Consider the following 27,337-nt stretch of genomic DNA (forward strand, 5'->3'; position numbering starts at 1 on the left):
GGTAATGAGTGTTTGCTGTGAGGGACCAGAGATGGAAAAAGAAGGGAGGCATGAATGAGAGATATAAGAAGCCAAAGTGTAACAGACACAAATACATGCACTCAAGCATGAGCGTTTTTCTCATTTCAGTCCAGAGAGAGGGAGGGAGAGAGAGAGTTTGAATGTTCTCAGAAATACTAAAACTGACAATCCAAACCGAAACTGACAATCTAAACCAAACAGACATTATACAAGAACAAGCATGACGTAAAAACAGTCCTAGGCTAAAACTTTCAAGAAGAACATTCCACTTCTGTCTACTATTGCAGCTTTACTTTACTGCAGCCGACCTACATATGGGGCACCGTAGACAATCAAAGTGAACGGTGACTGAGGTCAACATTCTGCTGCTTTCGTGTTCCATGGAGGAAAGAATATCATATGGGTTTGGAACAACATGATGGTGAGCAATGATGACAGAATTTTCATTTTTGAGTGTATGTGAATGACACAAAGTGCAACAGGTCTGTCAAAAAGAATTTAGGGTAACAAACAAAATACTAACCGAATCAATAACAGGTCTCTGCGTAGGGATTATGTTTTGGTTAACTGCTTATTTCTATTTTGAGACGTTCTCTTAAGACCTTTCTAGGTCATGCTGAAGTGTGCACCATGGCTCTGGGTTGTCAGATTGAGGGTTTGTCACAGTCATAACACAATAACGCACACACACTTGTAAGCGTTAGTGTGGAAGGGGATACGGATCATCTCCAAAGAAGTCACAGAGACTCTTAGAGTGACAGAGCGAGCAAGAATGAGCAAGCGAGAGAATGAGTCAGTGAATGAGTGTGTCACAGTGTTGAATTTGGAGGGGAACAGAGGTGCCCCCTCTGCAGTAAATCATCCAATTGCAATGGTGCAGCTTCAATGTTTTGTCATGTGTTGGAAAGGTAGGTGAAAACTACAACACTTTACAATAAGGTTGGTTTAGGGAGTACAACTTTGACTGTACCAACAATCCACACGTTGGTTTATTGTAGTGCAGACGCTGAAGTGAAGAAAGTACCAGAGAGATGAAGGCCAGGAAAACTATTGACGTTTCACTGTGTAACAGCGACATCTTGTGTTCTCCAAGAGAAGTACACGTTTCTCAGTCATTCTCCAAATGTTTATATCCTTGTTTTGGTTGCACCTGTGTTATCTGAATAAAATCTCTGTCTCTTTGCCTATGATAAATGGAATATATTTTTTTCTCCTAATAAAAGTAATTTTGTTGATCTTCTCTTTTCTTTATAAATTACAAATACCATTATTGTGATGTAAGGATTAGTTATTTCTAATCAAGTTTTTTTTTATTTTGTTTTTTTATTCAGTTTAGCATTTTAATATAATCTAATAAATTGAATTAAACTGTAATTCATTCATTAATGATAAATTAAAATAAATAAAAAATCCAAAACACAGAACAAAATATACATTCCTGTGAACTGTCTGTATAATATAATTTACAACATAAAATACAACAGATTTGTGGACATTTCACCCAGAACCTGGAGCTCACATGTGCCCAGTGACATTGCAAAGGGGAAGTTTCAGAGGCTTTACATTTTTTTAGGCACCTTATTTTTAAAAAAAGATCTCTGTTTTTGCTGTTTTTTTAAGTCTACAGTGCAATAAATTATTAATTGCGAGGGGGAGGCTTCAGGGTCGGGGGTATTTTTAAAGTCTAAAGTACAAGAAAATCTCCGTAGACTAGACTGATTAATATCCCGGACGAGCTCACTGTATACCATGTGCAGTTGGTTTATGAGGAAGGTCTTCAGCAGGGAACTTCTTGGATTTAGGTTGTCTTTTTGCAGGGCAGTGGTGGCTCAGTGGTTGAGGCTCAGGGTTACTGACCAGAAGGACAGGGGTTCAAGCCCCAGCACCACCAGGATGCCACTGTTGGGCCCTTGAGCAAGGCCCTTAACCCTATCTGCTCCAGGGGTGCCGTATCATGGCTGACCCTGCACTCTGACCCCAGCTTAGCTGGGATATGTGAAAAACTAATAAATTTCACTGTATATATGAAAAAAAAACTGTGTGTATAATGTGTGACCACAATAAAGGATTCTTCTTCTTCTTCTAATATCGGTTCTCTTTAATGAGATGACTTCCATTAAAACAAATGAGTTAACAACTCAAAAAAATCAGTGCAGTTGATTTGCAGCAACAACCTGACAATGATAACAACAACGACATAAAAACAATAAAGAAATGGCAACACAACATTACATTAAGCATGTTATGCATATTACACATCATACAAACAATATCACTTGTGCAGAATAAATCAACAGATTCCAAAAGAAGAATATGTGAATCAATACCAATAACAAAGCAATAGGTTCAGCCATACAACATTGACAACAGCAGCAAATTGTCCTTTAATTGATATGAAACAGTGTTTTATCATAAAGCATTTACATTAGCATTTAGCTGGATAAATAGGGGACAACGTACACTTGAAGCATAACACATATAAATAATTCTGACTTAATACAGTTATGTTGAATCATTTTACTTGTGCCCAAGCTGGCATGTTAAAGGCACAGATATGTACGTTTCTCTTGGAATCTGAGCTATATGTATCATAGTCCATTTAAAATGATATTGAAAGTGACTAAGAGTAAAATCTAATGCAATTAGCTAGTAAGCCATATACAACATGTGCTTCATTGCCACAAATTTTCACATGCATACAAAACATAAATAAATACACAGATGTTGAAAATGAAATTCAAGATTCTTGTTTTTATATTCTTTTCACTTTTTTGGCTTGCAACTACAGTATTAAAACTTGAAAAGGTAAAGCTGAGCGTTGGGAAAAAACAACTGGAACAGGTTGCACAAAATACTGTAAAAGGAATAAAAACTGGCAATAAGGGAAAAAAAGTTGGATTGTCCTAACAAGTCAACTTATAAATAAACAACAAATGACCTTTGCATGTGTGGGCTGTAGAGATATCAAATAAAGTTACATAATAAAATGAAAACCATAGAAACTTTGAAGTCCATACTGAAAAATATGAACCATCAGTGATCTGGGAGGATGACCCATGACCTTGTGCATAAAACATTTTAGGCAGGAATGGACTTCTCCAACTGTGAATATGGACAAAGATAGGTCAGATCTTATTCATAGGTTCTCTATAAACAAGATTTTCAAGCCAACTCCCATTTACAACAGGGCAAACGTGTGTACAAACAGCCTTTGTGTGAATTATTGCGTATGTGTATGTGTATGTCTGTGTGAATATATAGCTAATCTAACTGTGTTTATTTTGGCTATTGATGACGTTCCCACCAGGGGGGGCGATGTGTATGGAGTCCAGGATTGGCCGCAACACCTGACCAAATGGCCTGTGAGAGAACGAGAGGAGGAGAGCATGACGTAGTGTGAAAACTGTGAAAATCATACCGGTCATGTTACATACATTTTCACTGCTGGAACTGTGACAGTTGAAAATGAGACAGCATCAGAGTTGCAAACACAAATAAGAACCTGGAATCCGATAAACAATTTACAAAAACTGCCCAAAAATGGCCTGAAGTGGGAAAACTGTATTTCTTGAAAGTTCAGCAGTAACCTTTTCAGATGAAATGGTAGAAAATGTCAAATAAATATAAATGTTCATGCACATAGGGCACAGTTTTTTAAGAATTACCTGCACATATTAAATAAAGTCTCAATTAAAAGGCTTAGTTGACCCAAAAATGAAAATTCTCTGCCCTCATGCCATCCCAGATGTGTATGACTTTCTTTCTTCTGTTGAATACAAAGACTTTTAGAAGAATATTTCAGCTTTGTTGGTCCATTCAATGCAAGTGAATTGTGACCAGAACTTTGAAGCTCCAAAAGCGCATAAAGGCAGAATAAAAGTAATCCATAGGACTCCAGTGGTTAAAGTCACATCTTCTGAAGCGATATAATAGATGTGGGTGAGAAACAGATAATTATTTATATAATTTCTTACTAAAAATTCTTCTTTTGTTTTTGCCGTTTCACATTCTTTGTGCATATTGCCACCTACTGGGCAGGAAGAGAATTTATAGTATAAAAGGCCATAAATATTGAAACATTCACACCTATCATATCGCTTCAGAAGACATGGATTTAACCACTGGAGTCCTATGGATTACTTTTATGCTGCTTTTACATGCTTTTTGGACTTCAAAGACCTGGCCACGATTATCTTGCATTGAATGGACCAGCTATTAACCAATAGACTCAGAGATATTCAGTGGATACACAAAGTCTACACACCCCTGTTAAAACAGCAGGTTTTTGTGATATGAAAAAAGATAAAGTCAAAGATAAATCATATCAGACATTTTGCATTGTTAATCTAAAAATTACAACCTATGCAATGCCACTTAAGTTACTCATTTCAGAGAAAACAAATCAACAACAAAAAAAAAAACTGTATACGTGTGCATACCCTTTTATAATTGGGAATGTGTCTGCGTTCAGAATCAAGCTCATGTGAAATAATACACCTGTCTTCAACTGAAGTGACTCTTAATAAATCTCAGCTGTTCTTGTTGGATTTTTCTGACATCTTGGTTGCATGCTACTTCAAGTGCCATGGGCCACAGTATCACTCAGGTGAGGCTACAAAAACATTTCCAAGGCATTCGATACACCATGGAACACAGTGAAGACAGTCGTCAACAAGTGGAGAAAGGATGACACAGCTGTGACTTTATCAAGAACAGGATGTCCCTCCAAAATTGATGAGAAGACAAAGAGAAAACTGGTCAGGGAGCCTGTCAAGAGGCCTACAGCATCATTAAAGGAGCTGCAGCTCTTTCTGGCAAGTACTGGTTTCTCCCTACATGTGACAACTATCTCCCGTATTCTTCATCTGTCTGGGCTATGGGGCAGGGTGGCAAGACCAAGCCTTTTCTGAGGGAAAAAAAAAACATCCAAGCCCGGCAAACACCTTTATCTAGTCTCCCAAAACCAAGTGGAAAAATGTGTTATGGTCTGATGAGACCAAGATTGACCTTTTTGCCCAAAATTGTAAAAGGTATGTTTGGCGCAAAAACAACACCGCACATCAGCAAATGAACACCGTGATTACGGTGAAGCATGGTGGTGGCAGCATCATGCTTTGGGGCTGCTTTGCTTCAGCTGGAACTGGGGCTTTAGAGAATGTGGAGGGAATCATGAAGAGCTCCAAGTACCAGTCAGTTTTGGCACAGAACCTTCTGGCATCTGCTAGAAAGCTGAAAATGAAGAAATCTTTCACTTTTGCACATGACAATGATCCAAAGCACACATCCAAATCAACAAAAGAATGGCTTCAGCAAAAAAAGATGAATGTTTTGGAATGGCCCAGCCAGAGCCCAAACCTGAATCTTATAGAAAATCTGTGGGGGGACCTGAAGGGGCCTGAGCCGTACACAGGAGATTCCCTCGCAATTTGACAGATCTGGAACATTTTTGCAAAGAAGAGTGAGAACATATTCCCAATTCAAGATGTGCCAAGCTAATAGACTCTTATCCAAACAGACTGAGAGCTGTACTAAAATCAAAGGGTGCTTCAACTAAGTATTCGTTCAAGTATGTGCACACTTATGCAGTTAGGTTATTCTATATTTTTCATTTGTATTTATTTTTTCTCTGAAATGTGTCACTTTGGTTTTCAGTGGCATTGCATAGGTTGTAATTTTTACATTAAAGGTGCAGAAATTCTGATATGATTTATCTTGTTTAATTTTTTACATCACAAAAACCTGCTATTTTAACAGGGGTGTGTAAACTTTTTATATCCACTGTAGAAAGTCATACGCACCTGAGATGCAAGAGGGTGAGAAAATGGTGAGAGAATTGTCATTTTGGGTGAACTGTTCCTTTATGTATGAAATACATGATCCTGGGTAAGCTTCTGTCCCTGAAATATGTAAATGCAAGTGTGCTTATGTTTAGTATACTCACGTGGAGAGCACCTCAGAGGGCAGATCTGTAATGTAGGAGGGAATTTTATTGCCAGTCAGAAACTGGGCCACCTCATTAGTGAACGTGTTACAGTTGTGCTCAAACAATCTGTACTTGTCCCCACTACAGAGACATAGGGAGAGAAAGAGAGAGATATAGAGAAAGCGATATAAAATTCCCTAAGTTTGAAACCACCAAACACGATCTTCATAACACCTCCAGATAAGTGAAACTACAAACCCAAATTTATGAATACAGAAACCTACAAATGAGAGTAGTGCAGATAAAATCTTTGTTAACCAAATGTTTTTGTACTGTAGAAAGACTAGAGACAAACAATGGATTCTCCTTTTACTGTCAGTAATAAACGCACACAAACCTGTATGTTGTCTCTCCAAGTGAAGACAGATATTCCATTAAGATCTCCTCTGTCACCTCTGTACTTCCCAGCTCAACCACTGTGTCTGGAGGTCCCAGCATCGTCCCACCCTGTAAACACACACAAAAAAATTATATGGCTTGAACTGTCCTTGTAGTCACCCTAAAACAAACATAACACTTAAGATAATGTTTTCAAGGTCTCTTAATCTCATTTAAGTATTTTCCAGACAACAACAATGTGTAATTCAGGATGTCATTATGCCATTGTCAAGCATTGTGCACTGAGCATAATTTTGGGCAATGTTTGACAGACTGAAGCCAAAAGTCATACATGTCACTTTGTTTTAAAAAGTGGTAGGGACAGTTTGGGTTGACGTCACAAAAAGGTGAAACACATGACAAAGTTAGGTGCAGATAATGTCAAATAATCTTTTACTACGGGGCAGTGGTGGCTCAGTGGTTGAGGCTCAGGGTTACTGACCAGAAGGTCGGGGGTTCAAGCCCCAGCACCACCAAGATGCCACTGTTGGGCCCTTGAGCAAGGCCCTTAACTCCAGGTTGCTCCAGGGGGATTGTCCCTGTAATAAGTGCACTGTAAGTCGCTTTGGATAAAAGCGTCTGCCAAATGCATAAATGTAAATGTACTATTTTGATAAAATGTCTTCTTCATGACCACTTCAAGCACTCCAATGAATATTTTGCATAATTAATTTGATAACTTGATCCGTACGTCTAACAAGGTCAGTATTTTGTTGGTCAGTGCAGCGCTGCATGGATCAGCCGAGACGTTTGCCAGAATGACTGATTGATCTCATGGTTAAATGTTGCCTCTAGTACGAGGAGTTCTGGGTTCTAATCTCCCTTAATATAACTTATTGATTTAATAAACGTAGATTGCATCTGAATGACAGTGGACGTCTATCATGAGCGGGGGCACATCTGTTTGCATTTTGCTTTAAGATTGACCTGAAAAGAAGCACGATAGGAACAGCAAAGTAAGTATTGCAAGGCATCTAGATGCACAAGAGAACATCCCTGCCCAATGTCACTCAGCGTCACAGATAACAACCGCAACGAGCACTCATTATAAAATTCAAAACAATAAACTCCAGCGCCATTTATTATAACACAAACAAACAAAATAGAAACTCCTGCTCATGTTTCTTCTGCATTAGATATTTCCCTGATGAGGGCTATTTCAGAAATTGTTGGGGACTAAATTTGCAAAGGCAAAATTGGTAGGGACATGTCCCAGCCCATCCACCCCTAAATAACACCTGTGTCAAAAGTTCTTCAGCTGAAATCAGTGCTTACCAATATTCGAATCAAGCTTAAAGTACATCTGTTTTTAAATTTACGCATCTTAACAGACTTCAGAAGCAGCACAGACAAGGAATGAGGAAGCACAACACAATACAGAAATCATGAGATGCGATTTTCAAAGTTTCCATTACTTTTAACATGACACAGCGTCCTAAAAATGCAGAGTTTTTGTCACTGACAAAACCTCCAAACACGTCCGTCTGAAGCACGCACATGTACATACAGTAGAGAATATATATTTTATATGTGATCACAAATATACTGATGCACAGATGTCAGATGGGGGATGGCGATTATCAGTAATTTGGCTGAATGGTGTTGATTTCAATGTGCATAAACTTGGAAGCAACATGTCAATTTCCTGTGTGTTGGATTTGAAGTGCCTGTTCTATCTTGGGTCCTAAAAGTGTTGAGGTGGGTTTTGACTTTACCGGTGGGCAACTTGAGATCCCGGCCCCACCATAGAAGAATTCTTCTCCATAGACCACTATAGATGTGTGCCTGTGTAAACATATAAACATTAGGGTCATGGGAGAAAACACCTTCAGCTAACTTATAATATCTCACTGCTTCTTGAGATAATGGACAAAAAATGTCTTACATACAAAAGTCCTCTTTATGTTAAGGGTAACTAAACCCTAAACCAACTTTTTTTAGTTAATGATCTGTAGGCATGGGGCTTTATTAGTACTGGTCATTGATTCAAGTAATTTTTTTGACATTTGTGTATAAAGTGTTTTAATTCTACAATATTTGGTGTAAAAACGTCTGAGTGCTGCCCTCTTCAGGTTGAACGGTGGCTACTGCAGTTGCATTTTCCTATTGGCTGTTGCGGTACTTCGTGACGTAAGCGGTGACAGCTGACGTAAGCAGGTTCCAGCTCACCACGCCAGATTCATGTACATGTCGTCTTGCGACCGTGTGAGGAATAATAATAACATAGAGTCTGACAGCAGCTGTCAATTAATCCGTCACTACGAGTCTCAGGTGCCACCCCCCACTTTTCCTGCATTTTCAAATATTTCTAGTGGGTGGAGTCAGACTCCAGAGTCAGAGCAGGTGTTTAGTTACCCTTTAAAAATCAAGAAATTCAGGGCCTGGGTAGCTCAGCGAGTATTGAAGCTGACTACCACCCCTGGAGTCGCGACTCCAGCCAGGTCTCCTAAGCAACCAAATTGGACCTGTTGCTAGGGAGGGTAGAGTCACATAGGGTAACCTCCTCGTGGTCATGATTAGTGGTTCTCTCAATGGGGTGCGTGGTAATTTGTGCATGGATCGCGGAGGGAAGCATGAGCCTCCGCATGCTGGGAGTCTCCGCAGTGTCATGCACATCAAGCCACATAATAAGTTGTGCGAATTGACGGTCTCAGAAGCGGAGGCAACTGAGACTAGTCCTCCGCCACCCAGATTGAGGTGAGTAACCGTGCCACCACGAGGACCTGCTAAGTAGTGGGAATTGGGCATTCCAAATTGGGAAGAAAGGGAGATTTTTTTATTTAAATACTTTTTGAATCTAAAGGAAATGTGTAGACTCAGGGCGTTTATTACAAATATTTTTAATAATTTAATTATAATTTTTTTAAATGCATGCTCTATACTTGGAAGCACATCTGTCCTCAGCAAGAGATCACAATGTTAAACTGCTAAACAGTGTTTAAAAATGCAACAAATTCATACATATAAATATCAAATGAAAGGTAGGGATCTGTAAGATATCAAACAGTACACAGAGTAAACTTGAAATTAAATTTTCTATAAAAATAATAAAGTTGTGTCCTCACTTTGCCTCGTCTCTGTCGATTTTTTTTATAATCCTGAATAAATCAGACAATGTCATGTCAGCTATAACTCTGAGGACCCCATTCCCACTCCCTGCTCATGGTGGATGCAACAGTAGGACACGTGGTCTGGTAAGGTTTATATTTTATTTATACAGCTTCAACATGTCAACTCTGTCATTCCCATGATAATAATTGCTGTTAGAAAGTTTTGGCATTTTAGTTTAGGTTATAGAGGCATCTTCAACTGAAAACATTTTTTGTCTCCAGTGTATAACACATGGTTAAGATGGAAAATATTTATATTGTCAACTCCATCTGAATTTTTTGGTGTAAAAACAGAAAACAAATTATAGAATGTATTTTTTCACTTAACTCCTTTACTGAACACCATTTTTAGATAATTAAAGTCTTAATAATCAATATTAAAAATCACTATTGTTTGATGGATTAAATTAAAACAGCATTAATTTTAGTGTGTCTGACAGAGTTGACAAAAATGTCAGTAAGATGCAAGTTATGAAGTGAATAAATGTCAATTTTCTTAAAATAAAAAAAGCATTTTAATACAAACCTGTTCCCTTACATGGTTCATTAACTAAGACCTTTGTCTACAAATACATCCATTTCAAACTAATTTAGTATTAAAAAATAAAAACTCAGATTTTAAACATGTTTTGTCCCTTATCTCAAGAATCAGTGACCTTATATATTATATAACTAAATGAATTTGTGTGGGGGTTTTTTCTTCTACTCTTCAACTTTATGTCCCAGGGATTTAATATTAATATTTTATTAAACAAATTTCAACATTTTCCTTCCTGTCATATGACGGTAGCATAAAAACTGACTTTTATGTATAGACTTTACTGTTTTAGCCTTGTACCAGACCCGGACTTTCAATATTAAACTATGAAAATCCATTCTCAAAAAAAAACAAATTATTACATGTTTACACTTTTATTGCATGACCATCTAAGAGTGAAATAAACATTAACCATTTAAATGTTTATTGTGTGAAATTATTTCTATAAATGTTTTTAAAATGATGACTGTTCCACAGCTGTGGCCTCATTTTCACCACACCAAACTACTTTGCCCCTAACACAGTTTTTATTATGGGGTGGCCAGGCTTTGGTCCATGGTAGACACGGCTCACCCTGGCCACCCCCTAGCTCCGCCATTGCAACTGAGGTGATGCGGGTGACTAAACATGCATATCCTCTTTGACAGATTTATTTGGCTGCGTTGATAAACAGTCTTGTCCCTACAATTTCTTGATTCTTTTAATTGCTCTTTGCACGAATTTTGTTTTAAAATTCATGGAAGTCTATGGAGAGTCCTTACAATGATATAAGTTTGTGTGTGTGTGTGTGTGTGTGTGTGTGTGTGTGTGTGTGTGTGTGTGTGTGTGTGTGTGTGTGTGTGTGTGTGTTTTATATGTAATATATTACACAGTAGCTACTATAGAAAATGTAAGTCACTTACCAGATCCCATCAAGCTGTTTTCCTGTAACAAAGAGAATGTTTTAGAATACTAAGAGTGAATAAAAATAATTTATGAATTTCAATGCAATGTATGTATTGTTTTACTGAGCCTTTTTGTCAATGTAAATTTTGTATTGCCATGTAATGAGGTGATGCGGGTGACTAAACATGCGTATCCTCTTTGACAGATTTATTTGGCTTTTATAGATTATAACACAATTTATAACACAAAGTGTTTTCTTTTTTTAATTGAACTGAATTGAATCTTCCTATTCTCAAAGACATTCCTTATAATAGCTTATAACATTACAATAATTATACTAGGTCATGAACGAGATGTGGTACATAATATGAATACTTAATGGTTAAATTGTTTTACGTTTGATGAACTGGCTTCATAATAATAATAATAATAATAATTCATAATCATAATGACCACTAGGCTACCTATAGTGGTCCAGCGCGTGACGTACGATTACTTGTGATACAGAACATCATGTTCTAAACCTTCTTCTGCACTGCATTCGTTAATACTTCTATATAACTGAAAAGCCATCGGTCTCAATGTAAAGAGCTTTAAAGGATAATGTAAATAAAGTGTGCAGGCACCGATCAGCTCAGCCGCATACACGGGAAAGAGGTACGCAGAGGCTGCCACTGCCCGCACCCGAATTTAAATCTCTACTACAGTGAAGGCTTCCTCATTAATATTCACGAGTCAATCGTTTGCTATTGGATGGTAACAACGCAACGTCATCATTACATAATTAATAATCATAATATAAAATTTGGTTCTACCAGAGGGTTCTACGTCTTCGCCATTGGAATGTTACCAACGACGTCAGCCTTACCAGATTAATATTCATGAGCAAAGTCTTTGCCGTTGGAAGATTTCCAAACATGACCTCAGCTATATTAATGAGCAAAGCCTTCATCATAGTAGGATTTGTTGTTTAGCAGCCCGCACTATTGTAACGGCAAAGTCTCCTTCATCACTCACCTAACATTATCGGGCTGAGCTGGCGTGCCATTCCCCGTGACAAATCATAAATGAAGAGCTGCACTTTAAACGTCGAGTCCATGTCTGTGCTGGTGGCTTCGGCTAACTGGCCTGTCCGCGGTGTCCTGCTCGTGCGTTAAACGGCCTTAAAATGCACAAATGAGCACGAATCTCTTACATATTAATTTATAAATGTATTAAATATTGTAGCTATATCGGAGTTTTTGAGAATCAAGAACATTAGGATGGGCTGAAGGACAAAATACGGCACATAAGCTCTTTTAAAAGGCTGACAAGACAAATGGAGTCTGTCCCATTAAGCGTCACGCGCGTCAATTTAACGGCACATCAGCGCCATCTATCGTGTTTTTAGACGATTACCTCAAGAAGACTTGAAAATAACCCAAAACAAGCCTCTATGAGACGATTGTTGTTTCTGCTTGTACGCCTGTTTTTACCGTTATAAAATCGTAATGACAATTTGCTGATCCATTTCTGTTAACACATTACTTAATTTCTTCATTCATGTCAGTGGCAAAATACTTTTAAAAAAATGTCGATGTTTACACGTCTTGTGTTGTAGCTGCAGTTTGATCCTTTTCCCGCGCTTTTTTTACTACTGGTCTTGCCTAATAAATTCTGAGATTATTTAACATTTGAAGAGAAAATCCAAACCTTAACAAGAATTTCTGTACCTGAGACAAGCTAAAGCTTGAATGATGTATCTAAGATGACAGCCAGACAGACAGACAGACAGACAGACAGACAGACAGACAGATAGATAGATAGATAGATAGATAGATAGATAGATAGATAGACAGACAGACAGACAGACAGACAGACAGACAGACAGATAGATAGATAGATAGATAGATAGATAGATAGATAGATCTGTCTGTATGTCTGGGTATACAGCCATACATCTCTGTCTGTCTATTCATCCATCTATCTTTCTTTGATTATCTGTCTTATCAGTCTATCTGTTGACGTACGCCCATCTGTCTATCTTTCTGTGTATCCATCCATTCATTGCCCATCTGTCTGTCTTTCTGTGTATCTATCCATCCTTCCATCATCCATCCATCTGTCTGTCTGTCTGTCTACTGTATCTGTCTACTGTATCTGTCTGTCTGCTATCCATCCATCTATCTTTTATTACCTGTCCGTCCGTCCGTCCGTCCGTCTGTCTGTCTATCTATCTGTCTATGTATTAATCTATCTATCTATCCATCCATCCATCTATCTATCTGTCTAACATTTGATCCCCATGTCAAGAATACTGTTAAAACATCATTTTCCATCTCAGAAACATTGCAAGACTGTGCCCCATGTTATCTTTCTCGGTGGCTGAAAAACCGATCAATACTTTTGTATTTTCTCGTATTGATTTTTGCAATGCTTTACTTTTTGGGGTCTCTAAATCTAACTTAAATAAGTTGCAGTATGTGCAAAACACTGCTGCTAAAATCTTGACTAGAACTAGGCGATCACATCACTCCTGTCTGGAGTCCTTGCACTGGCTCCCTGTCAGGTTTCGTGTAGACTTTAAAATTCTCATGCTTGACTACAAGGCTTTGCATGGTTTGGCCCCTCAATGCTTGTCTGAACTATTTACACCCTACACTCTAATGCATGATCTCTGCTCCTCCAAATCTGTTTTTTAACTGTTCCTCCTACTCATCTACATTTTATTGGTGACAGGGCTTTCTCTTCTTCTATCTATCTGTCTATCTATCTATCTATCTATCTATCTATCTATCTATCTATCTATCTATCTATCTGTCTGTTTGTCTGTCTGTCTATCATCTATCTATCTATCTATCTATCTGTCTGTCTGTCTGTCTGTCCGTCTGTATACATCCATCCATCTATCATTCTTTTATTATCTGTCTGTCTATTCATCCATCTATCTTTCTTTACATATACATTTTACATTTACTCATTTGGCAGATGCTTTTATCCAAAGCGACTTACAAAAGAGCAGGGTTGGGGAGTATCGGAGTACATGTAACTGGATTACGTATTTAAAATGCAACATATAAGTAACTGTGTTCCACTATAGTTACAATTTTAATAATTGGTAATTAGAATACAGTTACATTCAAAATATATTTTGATTACCGAAGAGATTACTTTGCATTTTATTGTCATTTGTTTCATTTAATATTTAGTTTCAGATGGAAAACATTTATACATATATATGATGCAATCCAAAATGCAGTTTAAATTTCTTATGATGTGTTACATTCATACGAGCAGACAGAGAAGTAGGTTTGAAGTCAGTTTGGAGCAGAAGAAATAGAAATAAACTTTGTGTAAATTGTCAGCTTTACGCTAAGCTAAAATGCTATTTCTAGCCATTTTATATGCACATGTTACCAGACACAATCATAATTATTTTATCAAGAAAATTCACTTTGAATAAAAAATTATAAAAAATCTAGTAAGACCTTTTATATCAGGGCACAAATTGTATTCTTGATGATACATTTTGTATTGATTTCCTGGAAAAAATATTTTGAAAATCCTTAAAACAATATCAATTAGATTTATCTTGTTTTAGAAACAACATTGCATAAGATATTTAGGTTTTTCAGAGAATGTATTTTTAACATGTGTGTTTTGTCTTGCTGTACTGGCAGAGTTTTTATAGTCAAAACAAGTGAAAAAATCTCCCAGTGCTGAAGAAGTAATCCAAAGTATTTAGATTACATTACTGACCTTGAGTAATCTAATGGAATGTTACAAATTACATTTTACAGCATGTAATCTGTAATCTGTAGTGGAATACATTTCAAACGTTCATTAAAGACCAGATGTGCTACTGCATTCTGGGGTTCAACTACACATGCAGGGAGACCTGCAATGAGAGCGTTACAGTAGTCCAGTCTAGTTATGACAAGTGACTGAACAAGCAGTTGTGTGGCATGTACAGAGAGGAAGGGTCTTATCTTCCTGATATTGTAGAGTGTAAATCTACATGATCGTGCTGTCATTGAGATGTGGCCTGTGAAATTTAGTTGGTAATCGATGGTTTTGGAAGGCATTACTGTAGTTGAACCCAGCTGCACGGTGAAGTTGTGTTCAACAGCAGGGTTGGCTGGAAAGACCAGGAGTTCGGTTTTGGCTGGATTGAGTTGCAGGCGGTGTTCCTTCATCCAGGCCGAGATGTCTGCCAAACAGGCAGAGATTCGAGCAGTCACCATGGTGTCGTTGGGCTGGAAAGACAAGTAGAGCTGTGTGTCATCGCCGTAGCAGTGGTAAGAGAAACCATGTGCCTGAATGATGGGTTCCAGTGATGTTGTGTGTATAGAGAAGAGAAGTGGCCCAAGCACTGCACCCTGAGGTACCCCAGTAAGTAGTTGATGTGACTTGGACACCTCACCTATCCAGGCTACCTTGAAGAACCTACCTAAGATATAGGAATTAAACCAGTCAAGTACTTTATTTGATTATCTATCTATCTATCTATCTATCTATCTATCTATCTATCTATCTATCTATCTATCTATCTATCTATCTATCTATCTATCTATCTGTCTGTCTATTTGTATGTCTGTCTGTCTGTTTATACATACGTCTATAATTTTTGTATCTTCTGTCTGTCTATTCAACCATCGTTCTTTGATTATCTGTCTTAGCTTTCTATCTGTCCATCTATCTGTCTGTCTGTCCATCCATCATTCTTTTATTATATATCTGTCTGTCTATTCATCCATCTATTTTTTTATGTCTTTTCTGTCTATCTATCCGTCTGTCTATCTGTCTCTTTATCCATCCATCTATCTATCTTTTATTGTCTGTCTGACTATCCTTCTGTCTGTCCATTCATCCATCCATCCATCATCCATATGTCTGTCTGTCTATCTATCTCTTACTTTATCTGTCTAAATAAAATGTATCTTCTCAAGATTAAGTAGCTTATCTTTCAACTGAAATGACTGAACATGAAAATGGATTTTGTTATTAAAGTGTGATTTTTGCATGTGGTGATATTTACTGCCACATCTAGCTGGTTAGACATATCAACTGTGCATTCTTCTTGAAATCTGAGGAATGGATTTAAAGGCAGTGAAATGTGTTTAATTTCATATAAAATAAATTTATAAAAAGCACCCATACCATGGAATATATATATATCCTATATATATATATATATATATATATATATATATATATATATATATATATATATATATATATATATATATATATACGGGAATTCTGTGGAATCCTTCTTTTTCCGGGCAAACTTAATTATCAGTCGTTAGCGGAGTTTACAACTTAAGCTATTTCTAGGAAAGCAAAAGTCTTTCAAGTGCTTTCATTCCGTTGTAGGTTTACTTTTCTATAGGCCTATACAGTATATGGCTCTTAATAAACCCCATCCCTCTATAATGAACTAAGTAGAGGTCACCAACGTTCTCATATGGCTCAAAAGTGACTCATCGCCCTAATAAGCCTTTATCGCACACAGAGAGACCACCTTTTCCCGTCTTTCATTTACATTTCTTGGCAAACGCAGTCGCGCTCCTCGCTCGGCGCGCGCGAGCTCTTGTGGCGACTTGCGCGCGGTGCAGCTGCTGCCAGAGGGAGGGACGGACGGAGAAGTGGGTGGGCGCGCACGCGCACAGATTGTGCACGCGCCGAGCCAAGCCATTGCGTGCATGTGTCGCAGATTTTAAAACTCAGAAAGAGCTAGAACAGCGGTGGAGCTATGGGTGCACACAGAACAGGTGGGTTTAAAGCCAGCAAAAGCGCACCCCGAGTCTACGCGCAATAGTTAAGCAACAAAGAAGAGGAAAAGAAAGAGCACAAACTGTATTTGCGTCCTCTGCACTGGATCTTACGAATATGGAGCTGTCATCAATTGGAGAGCAAGTGTTTGCTGTGGAGTCAATAACGAAGAAGAGGATAAGAAAGGTAACAATGTTGATGATGCGTATAGAATTGCCATAATGTATTCTGCACGCACTACTTTCCCCTTTGAGGTAACAAATACCCTGCAAAGTGCGGGGACAGTTTTCTTCTATTGCCAGTACAGGAATTACTCACGAGTGAAACATACCTAAGCATGCATGACATTTCCGAACTTTTTCGTGCATTACGTGTACTAACTGTCTTTTTTTTAATAATTATTAAAAAATATATATTTTTAAAGTTTTTAAATGTTTGTAACATCTTAAGATTGATTTGCGAGCACGGTGGATGGAGGGGGGGTGTGTGAGAACGGTGCGCGTGTCATTGTCATCGATGCGCGTTTCGCTCGGAAAGCCGCCGCGTATAGCGGCTACGCAGTTTATTTACAAGCTCACGAGGGTCAGGGAGAGGGGAAGAGGATGATGCATGTGCCTGTAATACCCGCGCTGTTGCCAAAAAATTGGGCCACTTAAATTCAACTGAATAATAAACCAAAATATATTTAAAAAGTGATCAATAAAAAATATGTAATGTTATTAATAGAGCACGCGCTTCCAAATATCCATTTGGCAAGTTGGTGTTTATGTAATTTTTTTTTTTATTATTGTTTTGTGTGTGGTATAAAGCCAGATGTTGGATGATTTTGTAATGTACAGTAATAGCGAGTGATGTTGATGATGACTAAGATCATGACTAACGCTGCATGTGCACGCGGGTTTCGTTTCTGCTCGAGCATGAGTGAGGAGGGATAGACCCTGAACGCTCCACGCGTAGCACAATGCGAGTTATTTACGCGATTCCGTGGCATCACCTATTTCCATCCCATAAATGTTCCTGAAACTCGCCACTTTTTTTTCTTTTTGAACTCACGAGCTCACTCTCTATGCATGTCAAAATACTACTCTCTCAGTATTCACATCTTAAAGGGACAGGCGTGCTTTTCCAAATCTGTGTAATGGAATTGTTAGGAGCAGAAATATAGTGCAGTGTGTCTTCCTTTAAACGTTTAAAGTGAAACTGATTCGTTATATTTGTTTCTCTCTCTTATTTTAGGGCAATGTGGAATATCTGCTAAAGTGGCAAGGATGGTCCCCTAAGTAAGTCTTATTCTCATATGAGAAAAATGCAAATAGTTGTTTTATAAAAGACCAAATAACTCGTATAACTCATATAACACAATACTAGTCTATATATATATATATATATTTTTTTTTCTCTATGTTTATTATCATTTGATTCTCATTACTGCAATACATTTTTATACTTTTTGTTTTTGCTTTTTTGGCTTGAGATGTGACGTGCTTAATTGTCATGAAAATAATATTTAGAATAGAAGAATTTTCTCTACACAATATATAAATATTTTTGTTATTTATTTTTTTGCCTTGAAATCTGAACTTCTTGACAGGTTTTGTGAGATTCATTTATGCCATAAAAGATATTGCACAAGAAAAAGACAATGTTATAAACACTTACACACACAGACAGACAGATAGATAGATAGATAGATAGATAGATAGATAGATAGATAGATAGATAGATAGATAGATAGAATGCTCCACACACTCAGTTTCTGTGCTTTGATATGCAGTTGAGTCGAGCATGTACCTCCAAAAAATATTCATCACAGAAATTAATGCGTTATATATATACACACACACATTATATTAAATCACAACATTAAAACCACCTGTCTAATATTGTGTAGGTACCCCTCGTGCTGCCAAAACAGCGCCAACCCACATCTCAGTATAGTATTCTGAGATTATATTCTTCTCAACACAGTTGTACAGAGTGGTTATCTAAGTTACTGTAGACTTTGTTGGTTAGAACCAGTCTGGCCATTCCCTGTTGACCTCTCATCAACAAGACATTTCCGTCCGCAGAACTGCCGCTAGAGACTGTTGTGTGTGAAAATCCCAGGAGATCAGCAGTTACAGAAATACTCAAACCAGCCCATCTGGCACCAACAAACATCCATGTGATTATCTAACCAGCCAATCATGTAGCAGCAGTGCAGTGCATAAAATCATGCAGACACGTGCCAGGTGCTTAGATTAATTTTCACATCAACCAATAGAATGGGGAAAAAGTGTGATCTCAGTGATTTGGGCCTTGGCATGATTGTTGGTGCCAGATATTATGCTAGTTGTTTGATGTTGTGGCTGATTGATATATATACATATATATATATATATATGTGGGAGGGCGGGGCCAGGTGGTGATTCTTACCCTTATCAGGCCGACTGCGGAAGATGGTGCGGGAGAGAGAGATAGTTTATGGGCATGTCAGTCATGTGTGTGTGTGTGTGTGTGTGTGTGTGTGTGTGTGTGTGTTTTTGTCTTTTGTTTAAGTTTATCATTAAAATATTATTTATATTGCCAAGCCGGTTCTCGCCTCCTCCTTTCCATTGAACTGCGGTACACTGGTGCCGAAACCCGGGAGGGAGGAGGGATGCCGTCACAGAGTCCTCGACACTGCCATCCACCCGGGAGAGCGCCGCTGCCATCCGCCGGGGGACAGAGTAGACCGACCGCCCGGATGCAGTGAACGGCCACCATCCACAAGGCGAGTGGGGACTGGACTCCCCGACCGCCTGGAGCGATGGAGCCGCTGCCAGGGGCGGAGGAGTGTCCTCACGAGTCGCCGGGAACGCGGAGGGGCATTCTGTCTGCCGGGGGTCGTAGGTCTGACTCCAGTCCGCCCGGGGAGGAGTGGCTGTCGTCCGCCTGAGAGGGTGGAGGAGTGATCGAGGACCAGGCAACGGTGTATCAGAGAACCGGCGAGTAAGTTTTCTTCTTTTTTTTTTTTATCTCTCTCTCCTCTCTCTCGCTCTCACTGCCGCTCCGCGTTGGCCTTTTCCCTCTCTTTTAAATTTTACAGTGTTTTTGGGGGGTACTACACTGTTACAGGTAGTACCCCCCCCTATTTAATTATTTCTGTTTCCCTCCCCTTGTCCCCTCCCTCATCCAGGTAGATGGGGATGACCTGCCGGCAGATTTCCCAGGGAAAGGGGGGCGGGTGTACGTCATGCCGGGGGCTCCCCAGCCTGAGAGAACGAGGGAGGAATGTGGCAGGGCGGAGGGCGGGGCCGGGTCGTACTTCTACACACCCGGTCCCTTATCAGGCTAATCAAGCCTCCGAGAGGGATAAAGGCCAACTGCGAAAGATGGTGCGGGAGAGAGAGATCGTTTATGGGCATGTCCATCGTGTGTGTGTGTTAGTGTCTTTTCTTTAAGTTTATCATTAAAATATTATTTATATTGCCAAGCCGGTTCTCGCCTCCTCCTTTCCATTGAACTGTATTACAATATATATATATATATATATATATATATATATATATATATATATATATATATATATATATATATATATATATAATATAAATCAACTATGCTTGGAATTGTTTTTGTGTGCTGCACAAATGATCTATTTGGGACTATCTGTTTAAATGTCAGGTACAACACCTGGGAGCCAGAAGACAACATACTGGACCCTCGTCTAGTCCTTGCCTACGAAGAAAAGTAAGTCGCTCTCTGGGGACCATCTGTAATTGATGGGAAATAAATAGAAGCAGAGGGATGTTGTCTTCTCTCCTTTTCCTTTTCTCTATTTCTTTACATCTTTCTCTCTCTTTCTCTCTCTCTCTTTTTAACAGGGAGGAGAAGGAAAGAGCCTTGGCTTATAAAAGGAAAGGCCTGAGACCCCGTCGAGTTATCGTGCGGGTATGAGTTAAATCTCCATTCTCCATTTAAATAAAAAAGTAAAATAGCTGGTCATGTGATATTATGATGAACTGTAATGCATAATGCTTTTGGACTTATTCTTCCAAGACAATATTAGAAGCCTTTGGGGCCATTCAGACTGAATACTAACTCTTATTGCGCAAAAAGAACAAAACAAAAACAAACTGGATGCAGTGCAAAAAATAAAATAAAACACAGGTGTCTCTAGATGTATTTTAAAAAGTTAGACACAAGACACTGAAAACAGCGAAACGCTAAAAGATGACCGCGAATGTGTGTTTATATTGAAAAACTAAAAAAAAAAAAACTGTGCAGACAGAAGCAACAACATGTTCAGAGTGATCTGGCCCTGATCAGAGACTATTTAGCCCCAGAGAAAGCACTTAAAATGAAGGGGAGGAATTGTATCACTCTATATGGCAGATGGAAAAAAGAAAGTCATGCCTTAGAGGTAAAAGAGACAATCTCCTTTTAGATACAGACATCTCCTGTCTGTCAACTCGAGAATGTGCATGAGCATTAGCTTGATCAACACAATTTATGATACCAGTGTCATCAGATTTTACTGCTGATTTTAAATATATTCTTTGATCGTAATCTTGACTGACCGATTTAGAGATTTCAGTCTTTCCACATTCAAGTAGATAGGAGCTGCACTTGCTTTACTTGATTATACCACATCCAAAAAGTCATATTAATTCATACATTAAATATACGTAAATCAAAAAATGTATACAGAAAAGTTCCAGTACTTGGGACTGCATCAAGCAATGTTTTCCTGATTTTAAAAAATTAACCCATATAGAAGTTAATAGTACTGCATAAAATAACAGTACATTTTATTAATAATAGAAATATATAAATAATTATACACTTATACATGAGATTATTTAGCAGAGATGGGCCACTTTTATTAAAATGTATGGGAGAATTTGGAAAGCTAAACCAAGGTGCTCTGAGCGCCCAACGTTCAACTGATGTAGAAAGGAAGTCCCGCCTTGCAGTTAAAAGAGCCAATCACCTTTGAGATACAGACATCACCTGTCAATCAACTCCAGAATATGCATTACCTATTCAAGCCAGGAAAATTGAATTTTCAGCGTAATTTGAGGTTAAGAATCACTATTTATGATTCCAGTATTGTCAGATTGTATTGCTGATTTGAAACATGTTCTTTGATCGTAATCTTGACCAACCATATTTGAGATTTTGGTCTTTCTCCATTCAAGTAGATAGGAGCTGCACTGGCATGACTGGAAATAGCCTCCTGAGAGCATTCCAAAGATGGCCGACAGTGGACTGACTTGCTAGAAAGACTTTGTTGAGACTCCAGTCAAGGGAGCCTCATGAGAGCCAAAATGTTGAGATCATATGACCACCCAAAAACTACTAAACTCTCAGTCACCTCCCTTTCACTCACTGAATAAATCAATAACTAAAAACTTGCTTTTCTGTGATGCCACATCCACACAGCTAGGGGTTAGTATAACTCCCAAGATGACTGAAATATCAGCCAGTGCAACATAAACAACAGATTACTGAGTGCACCTTTATATCTGATGTACTGAAGTGTCCAAAAAAACTGCTGCAGAGAATTCAGAAAGATCTGGGAATATGAGTTTGCATGTGTTTGTCCATTATTGGCTTCAGGGTCCAAATAGCATCATCAGGAGGCTGTACTTGACTCTTTCCTCCTGGATCAGTCCACAACTTCTTTGTATGCACATCAGCAGAGCCTTTTAGAGTTGCAAGATATATTGCAACAGTTGTGATGACACTTCAGTATTTTAGAAACAACTTGCAGCCTGACCAATATTGGTGACTTCTGATAAATAGCATAACTTCAACCCCCTAACAGAACCTCTATCCCATGGATCTACGAAGTGCCCACAAGGTTCCGGAAAAGCCTGTCCCTAGAATCCGCCTGTCACTCAGCCGTTCTATGGGGACAGAAATCGATAAGAACAGACGGCGTTGCAGAGAGAGCGTGGGCTTCCATCGCATAATGAAACTCAAGAATAGGCTGCGCAAGTCCAAACTCAGTGATGGCATTAAACCATCGCAGCAACCAAGAAGTCCAATTCCTTCAAAAGTCTCTAAAGAGAAAGAGTGGGATGAAGATGAGGAAGAGGAGCAGAAGATGAGTGAAAATGAAGGGAACACAACAGACGTGCACCAGGACATTCCAAGTGGTAGGTTTTGCGTGCCATCGGTATGACAACTGTTGCTAAGATACTCTGAATGTAGCATATTAAGGGGTCATGAGGGTCATTCTGAAAGATATTGTCAAAGAGACCATATTATACCATTTCTGAATCACAATGACAACTGGCTAACATGTGTTTAATGTGAACATGTGATTTGATAAATTGGTGTTTTGTAACACTTGAAATACCATCACCTCTGTAAAAGGATATTTAGCCAAAACTGATATAAAACCCATATGATTTTCTGTCTTTTATGAAACACATAAATATTTTTGCTGGATGTCTTGGTTGTGATTTATAATGTAAGTTAATGGGGACAGTTGTCCACGGAGCCCCTAAAGGCTCAGGTATACTATAGTTTTTTTCGCATTAAGGATCTCACACAGTCGAGCACTCTGTGTGATGAGCTCGAGTGAAAATTAACCTGTTCAATGCACATTACGACTGCTTTGTGATACTTTTTTAGTACAGGCAATGGCAGGCCCAAACGCAGACGAGTAACTTTCACGTGTTGTGAAATACCGGGCTGCCTGCGGGAAAGGGAATGTATTTATGGAATAACTTTGCATTCCCTTACAATAGCTTTATCAACTCCTTATGAAAATGAACCACGGTTTTACCAAAGTAATCATAGTTGAACTGTGGTAGTTGTAGTAAAACCATAGTAAATATAAAACTGACCATGGTCTACAATACTTAAGCTATTTGTAATAAAACCATTACCACAAAATTAACCATGATTTTACAACAGTACCCATATAATAACCATTATATTTATAATAAAACCATAGTGATAATACAGGAAAACCAAAACTATGGTAAAAAAAATTAATAATTGATTCTACAGTGTTACGGTAGTATCACCATTGTTAATCTGTGGTACAAGTACCTTGATTTTTAAACCATGGTTTCCACCAAATTACGTGCCCTTATGAAAATTAGCAATTGCTTCCATATAGTATAACTGCAGTAACCATGACTAGTAACCATTTTTGTGTTTTTTGGGGGGCTTTTGTTTGGCAGAATGATTACGATTTTTACCACCATAAGTTTGTTTTTTCCTGTATTATATGGTTTTCAAATCAAATCACTTAATTGTCACTCAACCATATATAAAAGTACAAAAGTGGGTGAAAGTCTTCAGTGCAGTTATGAGCAACATGGCAGTCATGAGACATATTCAATCACATTTACACAACCCAATTTACATATCTACTATACACAATATACAATCTACAGTATACAATACACAGTATACAATAAAAATAATATACAAAAAATATACAGTAGGATGTATTGTGCGTTATTGACATTCAAGCAGTCATTTGAGAGAATATAATTTATGAAAGTACAGTGTGAGATATAAGATTAATAAAGTGCAGTGCTGATGTTTATTGATCATGAGAGATCAAGTGTTCAAATGTCGGATTGCTTGGGGGAAGAAGCTGTCTTGAATTCGGCTGGTGCGGATCCTGATGCTGCGATACCGCCTGCCTGATGGTAGCAGTGAGAGCAGCCCATGACTCAGGAGGCTGGAGTCTCTGAAGATGTAAATTTGTTCCATGAATATGATGATTAACATATGGTTAGTGTATTAAAACAGTGTTAAAATTTGTGGCTACAATGGTTCGACTCCAAATACCATAGTTCAACTATGGTTACTGTAGTAAACCAATTGATAATTTTGTAAGGATTGGGCAAAGCTATTGCGAGGGAATGTAAAAATATGTCAGAAAAGAAGTTCCCTACTTACATTTACATTATATTTACATTTATGCATTTGGCAGACGCTTTTATACAAAGCAACTTACAATGCAATTATTACAGGGACAATCCCCCCCGGAGCAACCTGGAGTTAAGTGCCTTGCTCAAGGGCACAATGGTGGTGGCCATGGGGTTTGAACCGGCGACCTTCTGATTAACAGCCCTGTGCTTTAGCCACTATGCCGCCGCCACCACTCCGTAAGGGGCTGTTGAGCTGCAAAAATGTATAAAAAGGTCTTCTGAAGCCATAAAATATCTTTCTGTGTGAGTAACAGACTGAAATTGATATCGTTATTCGCTGAAAATGTTCCCCTCTGCAGTAGCTCTCAAATCTTAGTTTTGACTTGTTGCTTTAAGATGAGTCAAGCAGGTTTCACATCAATATAGCACACAAGTTGTATGGACTACTTTTATTGTGCCTTTATGTGTCATTTTTAAGAATTTGACAGCCTATTTCCTTTCACTTCATTGTACGGAAAAGATAGACCGAGACATTCTGCAAAACCTCCCCCTTAGTGTTGCAATGAAGTAAGAAACTATTAACTATTTGGAATGACAGAATTACTGACAGCTTTTTGTCGTTCTCTGTCAGGCCAAGAGATGTCCGAAGGCTACAACTCTTCCACAGAACAGGAAGCTGAAATCACCAAGCAGGAACCTGAGAACTGCTCTTCCATTTTTGACCATGCTGAGAAGCCAAGCGAGGATACCTGCCTCATGATAGGTCCAGTTTTAGAAGCGACAGAAAGACCTGAATACTTCCTAATCACAAACACACAAAAAAACGAGTCCGTAACAAACATCACAGGGGGTGAAGATGCTTTACGGGTATCACATGACACAGCAGACACTGACCAGCCACTACAAAACAGCACCAAAAAAGAAACTAATGAGGAAGCTGTGTTTGACAAAATACAGAACAGACCTTCAGTTATTGAGGTACATTTGAGTTCTAAATGTGGACAGAACCAGGTCAAAGAGGGTCAGTTAGACAGTTCAGAGGTCGAAGACAAGAAAGGCATGGATGTTGAGGTCACAACAGAATGCTCAACATTGCAGGTCCAAACTGACCAATCACAAGCTCCTTCCACCACTACAGTGAATCCTGGAAAGGTAATAGTGACTGAGGTCACTATTAATTCCTTGACCGTGACCATTAAAGAGGCCATGAGTGCAGAAGGCTTTTTCAGTGGCGATGGTCTTGAGGTTTAAGTCGACAAAGGAACACAAGAACTTTACAATAGATTTATGTAACTTCTGAATTATACAGTTTGCAGTAGTGAAGCAGATATTGTCTGTCTAAGCGAGGTAAGGACACACTAAGTCTTTTTTTATTCCTCCAAGTTTGTCGTTGTGGTCAAATAATCGTTGAACGACATATCTGAGTATATTCAGTAATGCTGTAAGCAAAGACTTCTAAAGCATGTAATGAAAATATCCATGTCTGTGCCGCTACTTTTCCATCCGCAGCAGTGATTGCACTACAAGCAAGGAGAAGAAAAGCTTTTAAAGGGATAATTCACCCAAAAATGAACCTTCCTTCCATTGAACAAAAAAAGGAGATTAGGGACAGTCTCTGTCACCATTCAATGTCATTGCATCTTTTTCCATACAATGACAGTGATACGGGTGACTAAACGATGACAGAAGTTTTGTTTTTGGCTGAACTTTCCCTATAAATTCTAATTTAAAGATAAAACTACTGCTACTTGTATCATTCCGCTACATTTTGTCCTGTAATCAACCAGGTGGGAAAAGGAAAGGGCACCTGGCTGTTTCCATATCTGCGCCTGAGCTCTCGTCACTCTGTTCTGAGGCCTTTGTCCATTATTGAAGAGTCAGTATTAGTTTACATTCACAGCTGCTACAGCGGACGCTTATTTTGTAGGAGTAGAACCCGTTTATCTGAACACACGTGCTTTAGGTGTTGCTTTTAGCATGGCAGAAATCAAAGCGGAGTCTAAATTACACATTTGGGTGGTATTCGAACATGGCTTGTCAGCTCTGTTGTTACACACCTGTGACAACTTCACTTTTTGCTTGCATGTACCGTAAATAAAATGTAAAAAATATTTTGGGTGACTTCAGTTCATTTATGCATGTTATTTATGTGTGTTACAGAAAAGACAGCAGGTCAAGAAAGTAGCATAACTTCACAACAAATAGATTGATCCATTATGGTCACGTCAACCACTGATCACCGCTGGATCTATGAGTTATGAACTCAAAAACGAACTCCCTGCAAATTATTTTATGATTACCAATTTCTCTGCCATTTATGCAAAAAACAAACAAACAAAAACAAATTCCAATCAACTACAAATCCAGTACAGGTGGTGACAAACTAGAATGAAGGTGAACATATCCTTATACACAGACTGGGAAATTTGATTCTGATTGATTAATTGTTAAACTTTATAATTGACTTTTTCCCAGCAAACCGATTTCCTAAATGGAGACGGATACATCAATGTTACATTATAAAAACATTTGTTTAGAAAGAATTCTACTCAACATTCATTTTCTTTGGCAAGTAGCCACCTAGTAATAAGTGAGGTTGTTAATTAAGCAAGTTGGTATTCTCTGGTGTGTCAAAGCAGGTATATGATCAACTACTGGTGCTTCATCGGTCCTAATGGTTCATTTTGCAGAACCGTGACATTACATACAGATTCTGGATTATTCGATTGGTTACGGTTTCTTTTTCTATTGAGCTGCTGCAAAGATATGAGTCCAGTGAGCCAACCATGCTGGAAATTCTGTG

At 38.5% G+C, this 27,337-nt stretch overlaps 2 protein-coding genes across 3 annotated transcripts; one reads left to right on the plus strand and one right to left on the minus strand.

The window, feature by feature from the left end:
• Positions 1-2,078: 2,078 nt before the first annotated feature.
• Positions 2,079-12,253, minus strand: desi1a (desumoylating isopeptidase 1a). Its single transcript, XM_052131766.1, has 6 exons — positions 11,933-12,253; positions 10,933-10,954; positions 8,098-8,167; positions 6,342-6,451; positions 5,963-6,085; positions 2,079-3,381 (listed from the first exon to the last, which is right to left on the minus strand). Exons 1-6 carry the CDS (start codon positions 12,012-12,014, stop codon positions 3,288-3,290), a joined length of 501 nt encoding a protein of 166 aa, XP_051987726.1. The 5' UTR covers positions 12,015-12,253; the 3' UTR covers positions 2,079-3,287.
• Positions 12,254-16,583: 4,330 nt separating this feature from the next.
• On the plus strand, positions 16,584-26,620 carry LOC127647492 (chromo domain-containing protein cec-1-like). 2 transcript variants are annotated; one of them, XM_052131758.1, is made up of 7 exons: positions 16,769-16,855; positions 17,906-17,949; positions 19,827-20,072; positions 20,315-20,380; positions 20,515-20,581; positions 22,461-22,794; positions 25,166-26,620. In XM_052131758.1, the coding sequence occupies exons 3-7, from the start codon at positions 19,831-19,833 to the stop codon at positions 25,783-25,785; spliced, it is 1,329 nt and encodes a 442-aa protein (XP_051987718.1). In that variant the 5' UTR covers positions 16,769-16,855; positions 17,906-17,949; positions 19,827-19,830; the 3' UTR covers positions 25,786-26,620. The 2 variants fall into 2 exon arrangements, with proteins under 2 accessions (XP_051987719.1, XP_051987718.1); XM_052131759.1 differs by lacking the exon at positions 19,827-20,072 and having other exon boundaries at positions 16,584-16,855.
• The last annotated feature ends 717 nt before the right edge of the window (positions 26,621-27,337 follow it).

This window comes from Xyrauchen texanus, chromosome 8 (assembly GCF_025860055.1).
Source record: "Xyrauchen texanus isolate HMW12.3.18 chromosome 8, RBS_HiC_50CHRs, whole genome shotgun sequence".
Lineage (NCBI taxonomy): Eukaryota > Metazoa > Chordata > Actinopteri > Cypriniformes > Catostomidae > Xyrauchen > Xyrauchen texanus.

Excerpts from the sequence above, each read along its gene's own strand:
- LOC127647492 (XM_052131758.1), top strand. The coding sequence starts at position 19,831 with ATGGGGATGACCTGCCGGCAGATTTCCCAGGGAAAGGGGGGCGGGTGT. Across the intron at positions 20,073-20,314 it reads CATGTCCATCGTGTGTGTGT|GTACAACACCTGGGAGCCAG; the intron begins GTTAGTGTCTTT and ends TTTAAATGTCAG. Across the intron at positions 20,582-22,460 it reads CCCGTCGAGTTATCGTGCGG|AACCTCTATCCCATGGATCT; the intron begins GTATGAGTTAAA and ends ACCCCCTAACAG.
- desi1a (XM_052131766.1), bottom strand. The coding sequence starts at position 12,014 with ATGGACTCGACGTTTAAAGTGCAGCTCTTCATTTATGATTTGTCACGG. Across the intron at positions 10,955-11,932 it reads GCTCAGCCCGATAATGTTAG|GAAAACAGCTTGATGGGATC; the intron begins GTGAGTGATGAA and ends TCTTTGTTACAG. Across the intron at positions 6,452-8,097 it reads GGATCTCAAGTTGCCCACCG|GGTGGGACGATGCTGGGACC; the intron begins GTAAAGTCAAAA and ends GTGTGTTTACAG.